The sequence below is a fragment of the Rhagoletis pomonella genome, unplaced genomic scaffold (assembly GCF_013731165.1).
Source record: "Rhagoletis pomonella isolate Grant_MI unplaced genomic scaffold, Rhpom_1.0 Rhpom_scaffold_00004, whole genome shotgun sequence".
Lineage (NCBI taxonomy): Eukaryota > Metazoa > Arthropoda > Insecta > Diptera > Tephritidae > Rhagoletis > Rhagoletis pomonella.
This window is the reverse complement of record NW_023458558.1, coordinates 3,901,464-3,922,832: the sequence shown is the minus strand read 5'-3', so window position 1 is coordinate 3,922,832 and position 21,369 is coordinate 3,901,464. Positions and strand designations below refer to the sequence as shown.

General features: G+C 32.9%; 1 protein-coding gene and 2 non-coding genes across 3 annotated transcripts in view; all 3 read left to right on the top strand.

Moving 5' to 3' along the window:
* Window positions 1-21,369, top strand: part of LOC118736909 (transcription factor IIIB 90 kDa subunit-like) — an 82,174-nt gene that overhangs the window by 32,054 nt on the left and 28,751 nt on the right. The window contains exons 3-4 of the mRNA XM_036467041.1: window positions 18,269-18,418; window positions 20,795-21,052. Coding sequence (XP_036322934.1) covers window positions 18,269-18,418; window positions 20,795-21,052 — 408 coding nt within the window. The remainder of the gene's footprint in view (window positions 1-18,268; window positions 18,419-20,794; window positions 21,053-21,369) is intronic.
* Window positions 20,614-20,686, top strand: Trnak-uuu. The gene has a single exon. It is a non-coding gene; the product is annotated as a tRNA-Lys (tRNA).
* The window catches only part of Trnak-cuu, a 102-nt gene continuing 56 nt past the window's right edge, over window positions 21,324-21,369 (top strand). The window contains exon 1 of the tRNA in view: window positions 21,324-21,360. This is a non-coding gene — a tRNA (tRNA-Lys). The remainder of the gene's footprint in view (window positions 21,361-21,369) is intronic.

The window sequence follows — 21,369 nt, the reverse complement described above, 5'->3', positions numbered from 1 at the left end:
AAGTGCAAAAGTTGATCTTGCTAGGAATAAAAATGTATTTTTAACAAATTTTTAACTGCGACCACTTTTATGTGCGAATCACCGAAATGAAATGGTATGTAGAAAATAGGTGTACTTTGAGGGGGTGTGTGAGGCTGAAAGTTGTTTTTATCACAAAATAACTTATGAACTTCTCTTAGTTGGAGATTTAGCTGTAACTTGACATCAAAACATCTAAGTTTCAAGACAGTCGATTTTTGTATTTTTGTCCACCTTCGCGGCACTGTGTGGCGCCTTAACTGCCGTTATAGAACTATGGAAAATGTTAGATTTTTGTTAAAAGTTGCTTAATCACCGCTGCCTGCCAAATGAACCCTTTACAGTTGCATGCGATTTATCAACAGTCATTGTGCACATTTTGTTTATAACTATTTACGAACTCGTGTGCATACAAACATACATACATACATACATATGTATGTACTATGTAGTGCTTATAGATATTTGGGGTGCTGATTATATGAATTAATCTTAAAGTCATGCTGCAACAAAATTAATGATTCGCTAAAATATTTTCAGCAACATAGGCGCATTATACTGCCCCACTCTTCAAATACGAAAAGTAAATCGAAAATGATAATCAGGCAAGAAATTGTGGTAGCTCCAATCATTATTTTTTATAAAATATGCATTAATTAATTGCTGCAAATTATCGAGGCTGTTTATAAAAAAACAATGATGCAAATATTTCAAACGCCCATTTCTCTATTGCTTAGAATATTTTCATGAAAAATTCATAAGAATTTTTTCCAACTGCGAACAGATCTATGAAGCACGTTATTAAATATGTGGCGGAAGTTGTATTTAAATTGTCTTGGTTAAAAGCAGTTTGTTGTTATCTCTTAAGTTTGCACTCGTCAATCAATAGTGGCACTGGAAAAAAGGATTACTATCAAAAAACATGAAAGCCCGTCTTTGGCAAGCGCTCCAGCTCACGAATGGCATCAAACTGAAACAAGATTAGTATATTGGTGGATGTCGCAAGAGAAACCAAACTTCATGAGTCGCTTGGGAGAAGCAACCACCTCCTTCGCGGTGGCATACTAATGTACATATAATATTTTTTTGTGCATACAATGTAAAGTGAAGGTTTTTAAATACAGTCTGTCCGTTCCCGCAAATGGCACACAATCAGTATTGCATAATTGCATATTCAGAAGACTAAAGTGCGAGGTATTTTGCATTTAGTTTAAAGTTTAGCTTATTCGTTTATTTATTTGGTGCATTAATAAAGAAGTACTTCATACCTATTGGGCCTATTTTATTGAAATTTGTCATTTCACCCGGAGTCTCAGCTCTTTTTTATTTTTATTATTTTTTTAATACTATTTTTAGTGCTGCTGGCTAATTTATGCTTATACGCTGATTGCGTTTTTTCATGGCCTCTGCCTTTTTGCTTTTTTTTTTTGAAATTCTTAATTAATTCGTAGCATTCGAAATACATATTTACATACATGCATACATAAGCAAAAGTATTATAATTTCTGAAGGGTTTGCTTGTATACCCACAGAAAGCTTCTATTAAGAATGTACATATGTATGTAAATATATACTATAGACTCCAGGTATATGTGTATATATACTTATGCGTTAACGGTCAATTTGTGCTAAGTAGCCACGTGATTATGTCAACGTTTTTGAACGAAAAGACAAAGCAAAGACCTCGTTTAAACTCATCGCCAAATTTGGTGAAGAAGACGTGTCACACATCAAGAAGCTGAGTAGACAAAAACCTGTTCTGAACTCACCTTGACTTTGCCGGATTTTATTTTATGTTATTGAATATTTACCGATCTTAAAGGCTCGTGCATACATACGTACATAAACAATTGCATTCATACCTCTATTAACATATTTATGTATAAAATAAATATAACTATGCTAATTCTCCTTTTATTCTTTCTTATTTCGACCAAAGATTAAAATCACGTTTTTAAACTTTATGCAAATGCACAAAAATATCGATAGAAGCCCCTACTTCTTCCAAGTCAGCACCTTTTACCTTTTACCTGTTTTTTTTTTCTCTGCGTGCCTACCAGAGAATCACATATCGTCACCTAAGGGTGAAAAGGTGGACCTCATAACTAAGGTAAATAAAACAGGGACCAATAATAACCGTTATCTTTAATTTACAAATTGAAAACGTCGACCGAATTCTAAAATTGAACGGAAGCGTTGTTTCATAACAGCTATTGGTTGAGAAATATTTTTTGGTTCGCCGATAAGAGTTATAACCCAACGTTTATTTTTTACGTTGCTTGATAACTGTTATTGCCGAACGTTTATCTTTTATGTTGCTTGATTAAAGACAACAAGTGTTACAAGTTGTATCTAATTATTAAATGAGGATTAGTATTGCTTTAAAGATCATTTTATTAACTCCCCAGGAAATATTTGCAGTCATAAACGAGTCTTTAAGGACTCCCTATTTCGGAGCCTTAACGCTCATAACGAGCTCATTTAAGAGTCCGAAATGAAGATGTTTCCCTTCCTCCGAAGGTCGACTTATATCAGCTTGAATTCACACATCAAATAAGCCTGAATATGAGTCATATTGGCCTCGTACTTATTAATGATAATAATAGATTGGCGCTTACACATACATACATATGTATGTTAGTGTTTGGCCGAGATTCTCCTCCGATTTGTGGCGTGCGCATTGATATTTTCACACAAAGTGGAGGATGATTTCAAACTCGTTTTGAATGATGAGAAGTGGTACACATATCGTCGCCTCAGAAAACGGATGACGAATGTGCAAAATCACGATTTTGGGATTTTGATGCAGATTTACTAAGTTGGACATGCTCTTTCGATTTCTGCAATCCATTTTTTTATATCTCCATTAGTTTTTGAGATATTTCGTGCGCATTTTGTCGTATGTTACATAATATTAATGATTGGGTATGCCTTTTGTTGTATGTGCTGAAAATGCGTCACATACGACAAATTCCCATACAAACGTACCTTTTTTTTAATCATAAAACGTTTGTCGTATGTGGCACATACGACAAATTCCCATACAAATGTAATCCTTTTTTAATCATAAAACATTTGTCGTATGTATCGCAAAACTTTGAACTTACGACAATTGGATGGTCCTCTACTATAACGATACAATTAAAATTGAAAATTAAACTAAGTAACTAATTTTAAAATTTTAAATTTTTAAATTTTAACTTGCACTGAGTCTCCAATGAAATGAAAGAGATAAAAATGTACAAAAGACTGAATTTAAGTATTGTTTTATGTTTTTATATAAAGAAAACGTATGTTCGTAACATATTTACAGCATAAGAGATGTACAGATTTTTTTATTAAATACATGATTATGTTTTTGTTATGTTTTTTCTAATAAGTAATCATTATTTAATAAATATGTCTGTTTTTTTTCATCAAATTATACCATCGTCGTTGAAATAGATACTTTACTATTGTCGTATGTTCTGTGGACAAAACAAAGTGGTGAGTAAACGCTACTTACGACAAATGTATACGGAATGAAAAGTAAATTTTCTCATTAACGTTAAGAGATATTAAATGTAAAAATATGGGAAATCAAAACTAATAACACCAACTACGTCTCCTTCAAAAGTTACAAAAATCTACCGTACAGTTTCGGATTAATTCGACCTTAAACTTCAAAGTCAATTTTCTCAAAACCGTGTTCTGTAACATTCGACATCCGTTTTCTGAGACGACGATATGTATACAAAAAAGAAAAACACCTTTATGATTTTGAGGGGGTTTTGAAACTGTTTTCAGTTAAAGGAAGTATACTTAATATATAAGTTTTGTACACGGCGCTTCACATGACTAAATACATTATTTTTCTTTACGAACAAAAGTATAAAAAAGTGCATAGGTACATGCTTGCGGCAATAAAACTCCCATTTTATCATAATACAGATTATATAAGTGAAAATAAGTTGCAGGTATTTTTCCAAATTTAAAGTGAATTGCCAAGCAAACCCTTTAATTCCAACACACTGATGCTTCATTAAATTTTAATAATAGTCGCAGGCAAATTTGTGGTCTATAATTTGCACCGATGCACTAATCTTCCGATATAGCCATGTGCATACGTATGTATGTATCTATGTACTTACGTTTGTAAGCATGTAAGTAAAGCTAATTAACACCTACCGGCTTTCGTATGTAACCTGATATGAAATTACAATCGTATGATAGAAAAGTAATGGCAGTAACTTCTTTCATCAGCGATAAGAATTTAATGTTATACCCTGTAAGCAATTAGAATTTGTTCAGTGCTTTTCTTATTTTTGCTGAATATTCTATACTTTCTAGAAATGTTGCAAACTAATATGCAAATTTATTGAATTTTCCTGAATTTTTCACAAAGTTTAGAGATTTTATTTTTATGTTTTTTGTTGTAGTATGAACTATATGCATTTTCATGGAAAGTTGGCGGAAAAAAATTCAAATAAAAATGTTGGCCTAAATTGCCAAAAATTCTCTGTATTTAAAGTTTTTTATTTGACGAAGACTTAACATCGGATTTCTTCTACTAATTACAACAAATTATAATAAATAATCTTAAATTTTTAGATCGGAATTGAAGGCGACTTTGTTTTTTGCTTAAAAACGACTATTATTAATAAATTTTTATTACTTTATTTATCTTTGATTTATTTTATTGATTTACATTTTCTTAATTGGGTTTTATTTTATATTATTTTGTTATTTCACTCTAATTTCGTAAAGTTTAACTAATTTTATTTTAAATACATTTTTCTTATATAATTTTTATTAGGTTAACCACTGTTTCTTTATTCAATATCCAGCATTCGTTTTTTAATTTAATAAAACACTCAACTTTATTGTGCTTTTACAACAAAAGTTGTCTCCGCATTGCACAGTTATTTTAAGCGCATCTTTTGCACCTCGCATCTTTTCACACTTGTATTTATTCTATTGTTCACCTTTTTTTATTATCCACTAATAAATTACTAATACATTTTAAGCAATTTGAATAGTATACAGCACTTGACATTACTACAGTAAACGCACTATCTATCCCACGTTACACTGTTGTAAACTTGGCGCTAATTGTAAACAAAAATAAGAAATACATATGTACATATGAACATATGATTATAATAATAACAACACTAACTAACCCTTTCGTCGTTTCGCGTTACATTAACTATCGAAAAGTATCAACATATAAATTGAATCAATATCAGTGTGAATATCTAACTATCTGACTAATTGCCCCACTAGCTGACTGACTGTTCGTCGAGACTTGTGTCTACTTGTCGCTGCACTCTTCACGCACTTGACCACGTCTGAACATCAGGTACGCACGCGGGCACACACGCACTCGACCCGATTCGGCACTGATTTTTTTGCTTTATCGTTTTTTAATTTGTTTCGTCCGACGCATACAAGCCTGCTTAGCATTTCTCGTCGCTCTGTTTTGTTGCTGCTTAACACTTCTTACTTTTTCTTAATTAAATGGATTTCATGTATATTTTTTTTTCAAATTTTATTATTCACCTATTCACTATCAACGTCGATATTCGATTTTCAGGCGATTGATTTGATCGCGATGCGCCATCCACCACTGATCGCCTAGTTATAAAACGACTCGCTCGAGTCAACGTACGATTTCGTTATGAACAATGAATTCTCAGACAACAGCAAAATGTTGCTGACTTTTGCGTTGCCGCTGCGATCGATGTGACTTTGAAGTTTGTTGTTGTTGGTTGGTTGGTTGGTTATGCGGCTTTGCCTTGAGCGCGAAATTGTGCTGAGCTCAGAAATGGAGAGCGCGATGAGCTAATGCAAAATGTGTACCAGTAGTGTTGCCAGAATGCAAATTTTCTATTTTTTTCTTCTTTTTAAAATTATACTTAAAGTAAAGTTGCCGTTTTTTAAGCTTTCCATGTAAATATTGCCTTCATAAACGATCATTTGTTGACTGGTAAATGTGACGAGTATATCTAACAACTCCAATTAGCACTCGCCAATTAATCTTGGGGGACAAAACTAGAAGATAGTAGCAGATGGTTGCTTCTCTTCAATCCAACGAGTAGAATTTAGCACCCCATGAAGTTGCAGTGGGTTAATATCACTTGTTTCTACTGATAAGTATGTAACATATACAACAGGAATTGTAGAGATCAGATTTTTACAGGGCAATTCTGGCAACTGTCTTCCAACTCGCTTTCGTAAGACAATTGTCAATTCTGGCAACTATCTTGAAAGCTATTTTCTGTTTTTTGGGAAGACTAATTGAGGAATATGTTAAAAAGGATGTTTTTTGCATGTGTTTGTCTTTTACAAGTTATTAAAAATTTGACTAAAGATCAAAAAAGAAATATTTTTTTTAACTATAAAAAAAGAAAAAATATTAAACTTAAAAAAATTAAATAACTTTCAAATGTTTTTCTTTTTAAAACATTAAACTCTAAAACTCTTAAGAAAATTAAATTAAAAAAAATTTAAGAAAAGAGGTTTCTTAAAATTAAATTTAATGAATTAAAAATAATAATTTTTTAAAACAATTACGTTGTTCACACTTGCTTGGTTATCAGGCTATCCGGTTAAAAATTATTATTCTGTAGTGTATTTTATTATTGTAAACGAAATAAAAATATAACCACACAAGATAACCTGATAACCAGGTAAATGTGAACAACCTCAATAAAATCTGCCTCTTAAATTAAAAAACGTAAAATTAAATTAAGTTTCTAAAAATTTAAGAAAAAATATATATGTATTTTAAACCAATAAAATCTAAAAATTAAAAGAAATTTATATTAAAGAAGAAACAATTTTTTATAAATAACCAAATATTTTTAAAGAAAGCTTTCTACATATGGACAAAATCTGACTATAAATACTGGTGTACCAAATATCAAATACAAACATACATACTTGCATACATACATACAGAGCAAGTTGAATAAAAGCTTGTAAAAAACGTTGCACGAGTATTCTCGAATAGCACGCCAGTACTTTGCTCACTCGGCCATAGGGACTGCATCTCCATTTGGACTATGCTGAAGAGCTTTCTGTCAAAAAAGCTTTTCACCATGAATGTTGTGCCAGAAAAAATAAAACCTTTAAAACTATCTTTCGAACTCTCTTTCAATTGTCTTGCTACCTTTTTAGCTAGAATTACCCTGTTAGTCATGCAGCAGTTGTATCGAAAACTCAGTGTCCAGTTAGTCGAGACATATTCTTCCTGACCAATTTGATGATAACTGAAGCTCAATTTGAGCAGTAGGTGGACCATATACTTCTATATACCCTGCATAGTTGTAGGTCTATCCACTTTCGGTTAGCCACACTTTGCCAGTTCTGATTAGATATTGTTGATTACTTTCGAAAATTTTATATTCAAACTGTTCTTAAATTACCAGTATTGGCTTGCATTAATTGCCACCTGGGGCCTATTTCATAAAGTGACAGTTGTAGCGACAGGCATTTTCCGTATTGTCAATGACAACTCGACAGTTTGGTCGGTGTTTTGTGCCATGAAAAATTCCATTGAAAAGGTGACAAATTGTCATTTCCGGGTTTTAAATTTGTCGTGGACAAAATTGTCGCCAGTCATATGAAATGTATATGTAATTCATATGTAATATTTGCATTTGCTTTAAGAAATATTCACACTCACCTTATAAATAAATTTACAAAATTCTCATGTGAAAACTTTCCTACTTAGATATTTAGTTTTGTCGCTATTATCGCGTCAATTTTGTCAGAGTGACAATTGTCAGCACCATTGTCAACAATATCCCAGTATTTCCACTGTTGCTTTCCAAAAGTTTTCACAGTTACCTACAAGCGTATATGAAGCAGAAAAAATATCGCCGAAAATTCTGGCTCTAAATTTTTTTTTTTTGAAAAATCGACAATTGTCGCACCTGTCACTTTTATGAAATAGGCCCCTGGATGCATGAGAATGTATGGTTCCTTCCGAGGCTAACAGGCTGATAAATCAAAGACTTCAGCCTGAAATTCATTGACCGAATCTGGTAGTCGGATAGGCTTTTCGATTTGTAAGTCGAAATTTAAAAAAAAATAAAAGGAACGGACTTTACTTCTTATGCCGAATTTTGGGAAATCCGATATTAGTTTAGAGTCTCAATATAACCAATTTTAGAATATTCAAGTATATAATACCAAAATTAATATTAATTGGTAACACTGCCATACGCACAGCTGTGGGTAAAATTGACGACACGCATACGTCATGATGCACCGCCGACGCTGACTTCATAGTTAAGTATTTGTTGGCCGCATACGTCGTATACTTATGTACATACATACATATACACATACATATTTATAGCAGAGATTTAAATACCTCACCTAAGTAATAATTTGTTTACTTTTGTTTATCGCTCTTTTTTATAGTTGCTGTCAATATACGGGTATATTTTTCTGCATTCAATACATTTTTAATTTAAATTAAATTAACACATTTACATATTTATCTTCTTTTGATGTTATACAATTTTCTTTTACCGGTTTTTATTTACTTTAATAAAATTTTCTTTCATTCTCTTTTTCTCTGTAAAACGTGTTCCAATTTTTGAATTTAGATCCGTTATTATATAGTCTTTCAAACTAGTCGAAAAGCTTGATTTAGTTAGTAGCTCGTATAATCAACCCTACGCACACTATTTACATATCACCCAAAATGGCATAACTCAAAAAATCAAAAATGCATAGTTTTTAGTAGGATTTTTACTTTTGAGCAAAAACAATCAACAAAAAAAAATTATAAATCCTACTAATACATAATAAGGTTTATAAATGTGAAAGTTTGTGAGTGAGTCAGTGTGGCGGCGTATGAGTGTTGAGCTGCACTGATTAAAATATAGGATATTTTTAAGAGAGTTGCCACCTTTTTTTTAGAAGTTGTAGAACATTTTCTTCATAGTGAATTTTTCCATGACAGTTTTCATCAATAACTGTTATGAGCAAAACGCTCTCCAAACCTTTTCCTTTATTAATTTTACTGCATTAAAATTTTGCTTGCTAGGTCACAAGTTAATGCAAACTACTGCGCTTGAACTAAATTCCACTATCGATTAGTTGTATGAAAGGAAAACATAAGCTGCAGAAAAACATATGTATGCCCATATGTATATACAACACAAATATTTGTAAATGACAAAAACTTTCAATTTCTGATTTGTGCAAAACTCAAAACCAACCAACCACTCAACTCATTCCACTCAATCTTTCGAAATACAATTTTGTACCAAATTTATTGTCCTTAGCTTACATTGCGTACTTGCTATACACTCAGCCTGCATCTACAAGTTGCTTTTGCTGCTTAACTCAATCTGCAATAATCGCAATCAATTTGCAACAAAACTGTTAACTGCTAACAATACATAAGTTGTGTTTTTGTATGCTGCTTCGCAAGGGATGTAGAAGAAATCGAAACTTTTTCCGCCACAGTACACAAATAATATTTAGAGAGGGGTAAGTTGAGTTGAGGTTCAACATAAATTTTATACGCGCGCAAATTGCTGCTCGTACTCGGCAGCAAGTTGCTCGAGTTGTGATTTTTTGCTTGGCGCTAAAAGCTTTATTGCTGCAGCGAATATTGCTGCTAGCTAGCTTCTGGTTGCTTCTGCAAACGATGTTGATGACGACTGACGGCGCCTGCTGGGCACTTCAGCTAACTTAGCGCCCAAAAGTTCATACAAGTAAATGCACTTTTATTGCCAATGGCACAGCAGCAAGTCAGTTTGCTGCTTGGTCGGTCGGCCGTTTGACTGACTGACTGACTGACCGACTGTCTAAATGAGTGACTGGCTTCCACCAACGCATCTATGCAACATTTGTGTGCAATATCCGCCGGCGTACCGCCCATCACACACACGTATTTTCTGAGTCGAGTGGATATGGCATAGCGGCTGTGTTTGTCAAGAGGTACATACGTACGTCAAATGCTTGACATACTTTGAGGCGCTCAAACTCGCATTTAGTTACTTTAGTAGTCAACTATGCTATAACATTTTACGCTACCAACTCTCTGCACTCAAATGTTTGTTGCTTGTGTGTGGCCACTGCTCCTGTTGCTGGCATTGATGTTGCCGCTAAAGTTTCTATATTTTAGTGCAGTAGCACTTTGCGCTAATTTGATAATCGTTTATTAGTGAACTTTGGTGTTGCCCTGCGATTGGCCTGCGAATCGGTCAGACTGTCTAAGTCAGCTGCTGAAAAGTCACTTTTAAACGTATTCTATCCGTCCCCCTATTTTACTTTTGTTGAGTATTGTTTACTGGACTTAAATGAATTGCAAATTTCTCTTTTAATATTTTGAAAATTTTTTCTGCATTTTCGTTGAAAAATGTCATGCGATTCGGGCGAATACCAATATGTCTAATTCAATGGTAAAACCATTGCAGCCGTGAATGCACTGCATGTGCCAGTTTGTTTATATATCTATAGGTACATCTCTATAGCGACAAACATCCTTTGTGTATATATATATATATGTGTGTATGTAAGCCTGTAATGACATTTCAAATTTTATTTTAAGCATATTTACTAATGGCTTTTTAATGCTGCCTCAGCGTCACTTCGTCAGTGCAACACCATTGCCCGCTGTCTACAATTCTTCGTACATTAATATGTAATTTTTTATACACAAATATATGTATGCACTTACTTATGTACAACAGACGATGATGTTGCAAGCTTTACGTCAGTTGTGCGCTAAAGTGCATTCGTTTAATGACTTTTGAATAAAATTTGATTTTAAGTTTACATAATTTTCACCATTTTTATAGCAGCATAGATAATCGTCTATTAAAAACTATTACTTAAGCTTATCTCCTCAATATGACGGACTATAAAGACATCTCGTTGAAATTTAAGCTGGAATTGAATTGACTAAACATTTTCATGAAAATTCATGTCGTTTCCTTTAAACAACAGGCATTGTTTTCAAACAAATTTTAAAACTTTATTCCCTACGAAGCGCCACACAGTGCGAAATTTGGTATGGACGTGCGGAGTTAATTAATAATTGGAGTAAGAAATAATTAAGGCGCCTCAATAAAACTTTGACAACAAGTAAATGGAAGGCCAAGAATTTATGGTGTGGTAAATGGACTAAATCGGACAATAATCTGGCCCTCTTTTCATAAACGTGCATTTTTCAGAGTTATGGAGGTGCGGAGTTAATTAGTAGGTCGACATTAATACCAGTTATTTCAGATATTGCTGTCATATTCGAGAACACTCTGCGTGGTACTGTATTGCCATCATTTGTGATTCCTGTACCCCGCTTCACAACAACTACTTTCAATCCGTTTTTTTTAACGCTTCTTGTATTTTTTTCCTTGCGGTTTTGTTTGTGCATTAACCAGTAAAGCAAAATCACTGGCTAGTAATTTTCCAGCTAAGAAAATAATAAAATAATTCCTATGTATATTAAAGTGTTTTTTTTTTATTTATTCCTTACTTCTAAGTAGGCAAAAGTTGTTTAGTATTGCGCCCAAAGCTTTAAGGAATCATAAGTGATGAAAATCTGAAGAAGATATGAAGAAAATTTATTGATAAAAAAGTTGTAAATGCTCTAAGGAAGATGCGTATTAATTTTTTTTTTTATAATTTCAGTAATAGTTCATACATGGCGTATGAGTAACATTCTTCCTCATAACCAATGTTGCCATTTTACGTATTTTTTAGCTAGATTTAGCTGGTTTTTCGCCGTTTAGCTAGAAAAATTCCAATTTAGCTGGAAGATTTTTTTTTAGCTTTTTCTTTTAAAAATCTTTTGGCTCTTTCTAGATTTTTTCAAAATTTCCAAATTTCGAAATCCAAATAAACGATTATTGCAATTCTAAGTTCATCACTAACATTCTTTTGGCACTGTTTTCTGTTGGCGGTTGAGCAGTTGTCAAAAATCTGCTTTTTTTAATCAAAAAGTTGTTTATTGAAACTACCTTATTTTTGTATCATGCAAATAACCTTTAATTTGTTATTAGATGTAAGAAATATGTAGCTATTTAATGTTTTTTGTGAAAAAAAAATACTAATAAAACATCTGAATAATTGCCTAAAAATTTGTTATTTAGCTGTTTTTAGCTACTTTTTTTGTCCATCTAGTTGGATTGCTGAAAAACTTCTGGCAACACTGCTCAAAACAATCCTAGTCATACTATTTCATATATAGAACATTACTGTTATACCTGGATCGATATGATCCACAAGCAGTTATATTTCCGAATCCGATTTTTGTGTTGGGCCTCTTTTGTAGACAGTGTGCGATATGTACACTGAAGCAAAGATTAGCTGATGAAATGATCGGATGGATTGTTGTCTGGTGCAAAAAAATTTATAAATATTCGTAGAGGTTAAACTTTAAAAAGGCTGAGTCTCAATGAAAAACTTTATTTAAGAGAAATCTAAAGGCAGCCAATATTAGATAAAGTCTTCCTACATATCTATAAGGTAAGGATATACATAATTAAAATATATGGGTTGTATGTAGACAGACCTCACCAAACAAAGATTGGTGACTTTCTTTGCTAACATTTGGCTGCGCTACTTGAATGTCGGAATATATTTTCGTAAATATGAAATACCTGTTGAACCGAAAATTTGTATCTCTCATCTCGATAATTATAAAAAATGCATTATACCGTTTTATATACAAATTTGTTTTCTTCAAAATATCTTTATCAACCAAATATGCTTATAATTTATTAAACGTAACCAAACCAAAATTAGCTAAAATGTCTACTGTTGGTTTGGTGTTATTGATTTAGACTTATGTACATACATATATCAGAAAATAAATTCTTTTAATAACACAAGCCGTTTGTTTACAAGATCGAATTTAGTCATTTGTCCAAATTTATTCTAAGCTACAGTTATAAAACGAGTTTAACAGCAGCCAAAATTTCAATGTTAGACAGGCTGATAAACGAATTGCTGCATTATAAAACAAAAAATCTCCTTTACTGCGTTGTAGACTACTTAATACAAAATTGGTTTTCATATTCACATTTACACATTTATCGTTAAGACAAAACTCTCAAATAATTGCATTTTAGCTGTTAGTACTGTTGTTGTTGTTGTTGTTGTTGTTTGCGGCGGCGACTGCTGCTGATGCAAAACAGTGACCCTGAAAAATTCTGTCATATGCATGAGAATTCAACACGCACACAGCAAATCACACTGCAGATCAGAAATCAACTGGTTTTTTTTTTTGTTTTGTTCTTTGGAGGCAGGCTGCTTACTTCGCGTCGTTATGGATTCATTTTACTAAAGTTCAATATTTAAAGTTAGATATTCAAACATAAAATACGTGGTGGGACTAGGGTGGATCGAAAACACACGAATTTTAGAATTCGGAAATTGCATCGCGATATTTACTACACCCACATCGAGCTTAAAGTTTTAAAATCTGCATACGATGCAAATTTAAACTTCATTCTTGACAACGTCATAAGCAAAGTAATTTGAAAAAAATAAAATAAAATTACAATAAATGCATGAATCCAGTCAAGCAAATTTAATGAGCAAAGTAGAGCACTGTTAAAAAAAAAATCGTCAAATAAGCGACTTTAGCATTACTAAGATAAGTATTGAATTAGAGATTCAAATGGAGGCTGTTGTGAGTTGCAGAAAGGTCACCTTCATCAGCTTGCCCTCCTCTTCTCTTTATGCCCCCTCCCGCCGTTTTATTATAGTATGTACCTTATTTTAATAAATAACTATCGGAAAATAATTTAAATAAAAATTGTTGCATTTAATATGAAAAAATCTTTGCACCAAAAGTTTTTTTCCGGCAGTGTATATTTTAATTCGTTTTTGTGGCCAATACGTATACAGAAAAAAATCTACATTTTCCATTCATTTTGCTTGCTGTAAAATTTTATCAAGGATGTCAATGAAGGTATAGATATACCTTAGCCACTTCCACCGACAAACGAAACACTAAAAAAATTCCACGAATTAATTCGTAAATGTTTATGTGAGGCATTCATAAAGTTTTAGCTTTGTAGATGCATTAATGATATTCAAAATGCGTTTTAAAAAACCGAATTGGTATAGCTGTACCAATGATGCCACAGAAGGGTTAAAAATACAGAGGGTATTTTCGCATTACTATCCGAATGATCCAGATAATATGCTAGGTCCAGTAGTGGCACCATCAAGCTGTATTTAAATCAAAAAATACATCGAGCTGTTTCTGTACCAGTACCAGATATTGGAGTGGCATTGCCAACGTACATTTAACCCAGCTACTGGACAAGAGAAATGTGCTCCTCCATTTGTTTGCACCTATGAAATCTATCCCCTTCTTTAACATGCACAGGACTTTTGTCGTACGCCCATAAAAATAAAGGCCTCGTATATTTTTTAGGTCGTCATCGGATGCAGCACACGAAATTCTCGCCGTAGACACCCCCCTTGTATGTTTGATGACGTATGTTTGTGACAATGCCAACATCATTAAGAACTGCATATGAAATCGCAGCAGTTTATCTGTTGGATAGTCCATACTGGTCAGTGATCACTAACCAAAGCAGTGTTCAATAGCGATGCTCGCATTTGTTTCCTGGGTTGACAAGCCTTGTTTTAAAATCATCACTACTGCTACTGATTAAGACAGTTATGACATATTTATTTGAACCAAACTTAAAAGAAAGATTACTCTGAGGCATCCCAGGCATTCTTACGCAAAGTCCTTTGGTCCAGAAGATGTCGCCTTTCGTCTTTCAGAACACGTCAAAGCTATTGCAGCCAGTTGTGAGGTTTTGCGCAAATTTCAAAACTTTAAACTCGTTGTGGGGAGAGTAAATATCAATCGAGCGGACTCCATCGGTGGCTCCACCCTAATATACGTATAAGCATATGTATGTAGTTATGTAAGTACGGGTAGTTGAATGTAGTTGCGGTTGGGTTTAGCATTGACGAATTTATGTGTTTCTGCGTGCGTGAAGCAAATTGTGGCGTCAAAAAGTTATTCTAAATAAATTTGTGCTCTAAATAAAGTACTTAAAAGTTGTACTCTGGGCAACACTATACATATAAACATACATATATCTGTATATAAATACAAACGCAGTACGACGTCAAATGACCTTTATTATGCAAGGTAATTTCGGATTGATTTTATTTTTCGATGCGAATACAAGAAAATGGGAAATTAAGAGTAGGTACGTGCGTAAACCGATTATTTCCGTATGGAGAGTTTCTCTATGCACTGCAAAATGTTTATTGGTGATTGGAAATTTATTTGCTTAAGTTTCTAAATTTAAATTGAAAATTTGGTATTTCAATGCTTAAGCGTTCATCAAAGCTTTACTTGGTTTCAGTGTTGGTTTTCAAGCACAATAAATCAGTTTCTTCCATGTTCGTCACGATTCGATTGACGAAGTTGTCTCTTTTCAATGGCTGGGAGTCTAAATTAAATGAGGTAAGGGTTTTAATTTACCGCCACGGAAAGGAGATAACTTGCTCAAAATTTGACAGTCGACTTGGAGCGCATGACAGTGCGCTAATCATTGATTTATCAACGTTTGCTCGTATATGTATATTATTTGGTGTAATTATTTTGATCGATATATTTATCGATTTTGATTTAATCTCCATTCTCTAATTTGTTGCTTACTTTCAACTAGAAAAATTTAGTTGAATTTTTAAAATTTTTGTACAAAGTTTGAAATTTGAACTTACAAAGCTTTTGTTAGACCGTATCATTTTTTTGGCGGGATGTAAAGCAGAAAACCTCTCTCCTAATACCCGCATTAAAATATTTTATTTAACTTGCTACTTAAATTTATTATGAAGTTCTAAACAGGTGGCAGCTCCTTTTGAAAATATTTTTTGACATAAAGCTTTATTAAACCTCTCATGTTTGATGCCTATATTAAACTATTTCGTTTAACTGGTTAATTTTCTTTTTTTCTTTTTGCCTTTTGACCAGGTGGCCACCCCCATAAATAATATTTTCGAAATTAATCCTTTCTTAACTCCTTCTATTTCACACTCACAATGTTGTGATACTTTATCTAATTTATAATTAATCGATGTTAATTTTTCAAATAGGTGGCAACCCCTAAAAATATTTTCAGATTAAATCCTTCGGATATATACACTAGGGTGGTCCTAAAATGTGTGTAAAAAAGTAAAGTCGGAATTTTTATGCTCTCATTCCCAAGGATTGTTCTATACCGAAAAAAATATATCCCTATTTTTTTATTTTGAAATCAAAAAATATTTAAAGCTCGCTCAAATCGCCCAAATTTTATATGGGTAAAAACCAACTTTTCGTAGAAATGATATTGAATTCTTAAGAATCAACATTTTTCTATCGGAAAACCTTGTTTATCTGCAGGAGATTCCCAATAATAATACCCAATTATTTATTTAACAATTTTTTCATTGCAACTATAATTTATAGGTCCGCCAAAAACCCACAAAAACCTCGAAAAATGCAATGGGCAGACCAATAAAAAATCGTTTGTATTAAAAAATAGTTAAATAAGCAATTAGGTATGATTATTGAAAGGCTCCTGAAGATATAACCAGAGTTAGTTGAATTTGTTGTTTCCTGTGGAGACAGGGCCTTAATTTAAGCACAAATTAAAAACTGAATTTCCATCACTGTACCGACGTGTATCTTTGAAAGTTCATTGAATTTAAAATTTTATTTAGTTTTACACTAAATAAAACCACAAATGTTTCTTAAAATATCGTAGTTTTAATTTTCCTACAAGTCCGGCGGTTAATTCTTTATCGAAACGTTTTGTTTATCGCTTTTTTTCTAAAACTCATCAATTTTTACAAGCCTACGCGTGTAATCCGTATTTAAAAAGCTGAATTCGCAGAAAATAAGTTATGCAAACAGTAAGTTGCAAAACCAGAAACAATATTTAAAAAAAAAAAATCCTATTTGCGAACTAAATATCACGAACAATCCGAAAATGCGACTTTGCGCCATCTAACCGGCCGGCATGTGAAAAATACAAGTTTGTTGCTTTAGTCTTTTGTTCTGTAGCATCAGAGTGTTTACACTTTGTTATTTCAACTTTTTTGCAAACATCCGCCTACATATGCGGGTATGCATGTGAGTAGTAAGTAAATTTACTTGTACCACTATATGTATGTACATATTTTTATTTTAAAATTTCTTTGTTTTTTACAAACGAAATTTGCAGTTTTTTTTCATTTTATTTTATAATTTTTTTCATACAACATTTCGTTTAATATTGGATTTATCACCACGTCAACTTTGCTCACACCTTTTTGCGGCGAGTTGAATAACAATTTATTCAATAATGTACGAAGCGGCGAAAAATGAGCAACCAAATAAAAAATAGATTTAATTCAGAAAACCAGTCTGCAATGTAGCATTCCACCTGTTTGTTGTTGCACACTGAAATTCGGCTGTGGGCATGCGTCGACGGCGCACTTGCTCAAGATCGGGTTCAAGATTTTTGTCGCTGCAAACGACGACAGCAGCTTCAACTTTAACGGAGGCTTGGTACTGACTGAGAATGGAGCCGGCGAGCAGCTGCCGCACTGCACGCAACTGCATGCATGCGTGCGTCTGTCCGCCTCAGCAAGTTGCTCTTTCACTGACTGGTTGTCTAGTGGGTTGATTGATCCGTCGGCCACTTGGTCAATTAGTCGTTCGAGTGAATGCCTTGGCGAGTACCTGTGTTTTTTTTTTTTGTTTGATATTCAAGGTCAAATTCTTGTCTTACCTCTCAGCTTGCTTGGTTGGCTGTCGACAGACAACAGGTTGTATTGACGCATTGCTAATAAATTTTTGATTTGTATGAGCGTTAAGATTTTTTTCTAAACAGTGAAATTTTATTGTATATAAATATGTATGTGTATTTTAAAAAGTTTGAAAAATAACTAATTTTTCTAGCCATAAACAAACTAAAATAAGTATATTTACATGATTAAGCAATTATTTTTATTGCCTTTTTTGTGCAAATCGAACTTTGATTTTTTTCTTGGAGGCGAAATCACCATCATATTTATAGATATGTATTTGTTATTATTTTGTTAGTTTCTTGTACTCTATACTTGTTATGTGATTTGTTTTTAGTTCTTATAAATATTTTTGAAGTACAGCGCACTTCCTTATTCTTGCTTCCGCATTTTCAAAAGCTCACACACATACATATTTGTACTAATTTGTTTTCGCTTATTTATATATTATAATTTACCCTTCTCTTATTTCACTTCCCTCTTCTAGATCCCTGCTTGTATATCATGCGCTTCGCAAATAAACTACAGTTTGGCGCTAAGACGCATGAAGTCTCCATGACTGCCCTACGCATTGTCCAACGCATGAAAAAGGACTCGCTCCACTCTGGTCGGCGACCGACCGGGTTATGTGGTGCTGGTAAGTCTTAGTTTCCTAAAATAATAAATAAAATTAAAAAAGAATATGTATTTCTTTGTAAAAGAAAAAACCTAAAAATTACATTAGAAATAGAGATAAAAATAAAAGTTAATTGAAAAGAAAAAAATAAGAAATTAGATTTCACAAAATTAATGATTATTAAAAAAATATGTTTCTTTTTAAAACAATGAAATCTAAAAACTTGTAAAAATTTTATAAAAAAAGTTAAACTAAAAAAATTAAAAAAATTTCTGAATGAAAATAAAAATGAAAAAAAATACTTTACTTTTTAAAACAATAAAATTTAACTAAAAGGAATATTTTTAAAATAAAATAAGTTTCCAAAAATTAAATCAAATATATGTATTTTTATTTAAAAAAAAATATTAATCTTAAAATTAAAAGAAAATTAAATTAAAAAGGTAGCAAAATATTATTTTTAAACATATTAAAAAATCCGCTGCTCGAGTTCTGGAGTTCTTGGATCTCTCGTATGGCTCACCAGTGCTTTTCTCACTCCACCATCATTGCCATTGTTAGAGCAAAATAATATAGAAGTGCTTTCTGTAAAAAAAGCTTTTCATCGTGAAAGTGGGAAAGGAAGCTTTTTTTGTAAGACTTTCGCGCCAGAATAAACAAAATCTTTCAAACGATCGTTCCTACTTTCTTGCAATTATGTCTTACAAAATTGTTTCAACTGTCTTAACCAGAATTGTTCTGTTAGTTAATATGGGATGAAAAATGTTCTGTTTCTCCTTTTTAATGCCCCGTATTTGTCCCATATCCCAAAATAAGTTTTTGCAATGACTTAATTTTACCAGTTCATTGTCATAGCATAGCTATAAGCTCAGATGACTAATGCTCAAGCCTACTTACGAGAAAATTTTAGGACTATATCGTCGTTCAAATACCGTGGAAGACCAGCACATTTCATTATTCGCGTCGAAATGTAGCACATTTCAGGGCTCGACTCGTCACATACGATATCGTATTACTCGTCACGTAAACACATTTTTCCGATTATGATATACGTGAACGTACTCTTTATCCCATTCATCTTTTACGACTGACGTATCACGTCATTTTCTTTCGTATGGTTTTCGATCCGTTAACGGATGTCATGATTCGAGTCCATTTTTTGCTTGAATTGAATTAGCCAAATCACAAATCCATAAATCAAATTTATTTCTGAATTAAAAGTTGCATCCATTCCTATATAAATTTTATTTCTGATTTGATTCGTCAACCAAATAAAAAATAAAATTTATTTGTGATTTGAATTACCCATCACTCAAAATGTCAGAAAGTACAAAAGTTCTCTCAAATTCTCTCTCAAGTAGAGAAACTTGCAAATTTCTGCACGAACGCAAATTTATAGGAATTTGCAAGTTTCCCGGCAAGCTGGTGTCCACGGTTTCATTTCAAGCGTAATTAATTTCTATAGTATTTTTAAAATTATTTTAAATTGACAAAAAATTAGGATCTACAGGTATATTTCTTGTTATTCTGACATCCTTTAACATACGTTTTAACTTCTTTGTCGTGATAACTGTCGGAGTCTGGTTGCGATTGCATCCCTATTGTGAATGCAGTTTCTATCAGCCGAGCATCTTTCAAATCGTTAGAATTAACTAAATTAATTAAACAACCAAGCATTTACTTACATTTTTCATTAGAAAATCACTCAAGTTTATATATTTTATTAAAATTTTCGTCGAAAAAATGTAACCATGTGTCAAAATCATATATTTTTTCGTGATTTCGAATTCTTGCTGGCAAAATTTTTTTGTCTATATTAGTTGTACTGGTCGTACCCAACAGTTGAATGCCGTACTTTAAAAACACTACTTGCATACTGTTCTATTTTCGTAATATCCTATTAAGGCAGCAACCTCAATCAACGCAACAACCCCCATTTTTATCAGTTACTTTTACCGAGGACGTACTGTATGTAAAATGTATTTTTGCTCTAGAAATTAAAGTCCGAAAGTAATCAGTATTTCTTGCTCAAAATAATAATGGAAAGTTTATTAATTAAATCAAAAGGAAATCACATTCTATAACATTTTCCGCACCAAAATTATTTAGTGTTGCCCTGTGTAATCGCTCATATGCATGTACACACGAGCTGAAATGAACTACTGTGACTCACTGCATATTGTTCTTAGTAAATAAAAATAGCCGCACCGGCATATGCCCGGGTAGCTCAGTCGGTAGAGCATTGGACTTTTAATCCAAGGGTCCAGGGTTCAAGTCCCTGCTCGGGCGGCAGTAATTTTTTTTATTAAAATAAATATAATATATAGAGCGCTTTTAAAAAATATCTATGCGTAATTTAATAACAAAGTATGTATTACTTTCTTAATTCGATTGCAGCTTTATTGATTGCGGCACGCATGCATGAATTCAGTCGTACGATCATGGATATTGTTGGCATTGTCAAAATACATGAATCTACCGTACGCAAGCGGTTAATTGAATTCGCCGACACTCCCTCCAGCGCGCTCACTCTGGATGAATTTATGTCCGTTGATCTGGAAGCCGAGCAAGATCCACCGGCCTTTAAGGCAGCGCGGAAAAAGGATCGCGACCGTATCAAAGATGTGAGTAATGATACTTTGGTATTTAATTTGAGTACATACAAATATGTACATACGTAAGTTTTGTAATAATCTAATATATAAAATAATAATTTTATTACTTAAAACATCATAAAGTGTAATATCCTAAATACATGCAAGTCAATTGAGTTTCCGTTCTAAATATTTGTTGTTCAATTCTCTTAAAATTTTTACTGTGAATCACATTCTCACAGACTCTCTTAGGTGATCGTCTCTTAAAGAGTGTTGAGCATTAAAATTGCCAGCTTGTGTTTTGTAGCGCATTTGACATCAGATCATGGAGTGCCCGGCTAGCTCAGTCGGTAGAGCATGAGACTCTTAATCTCAGGG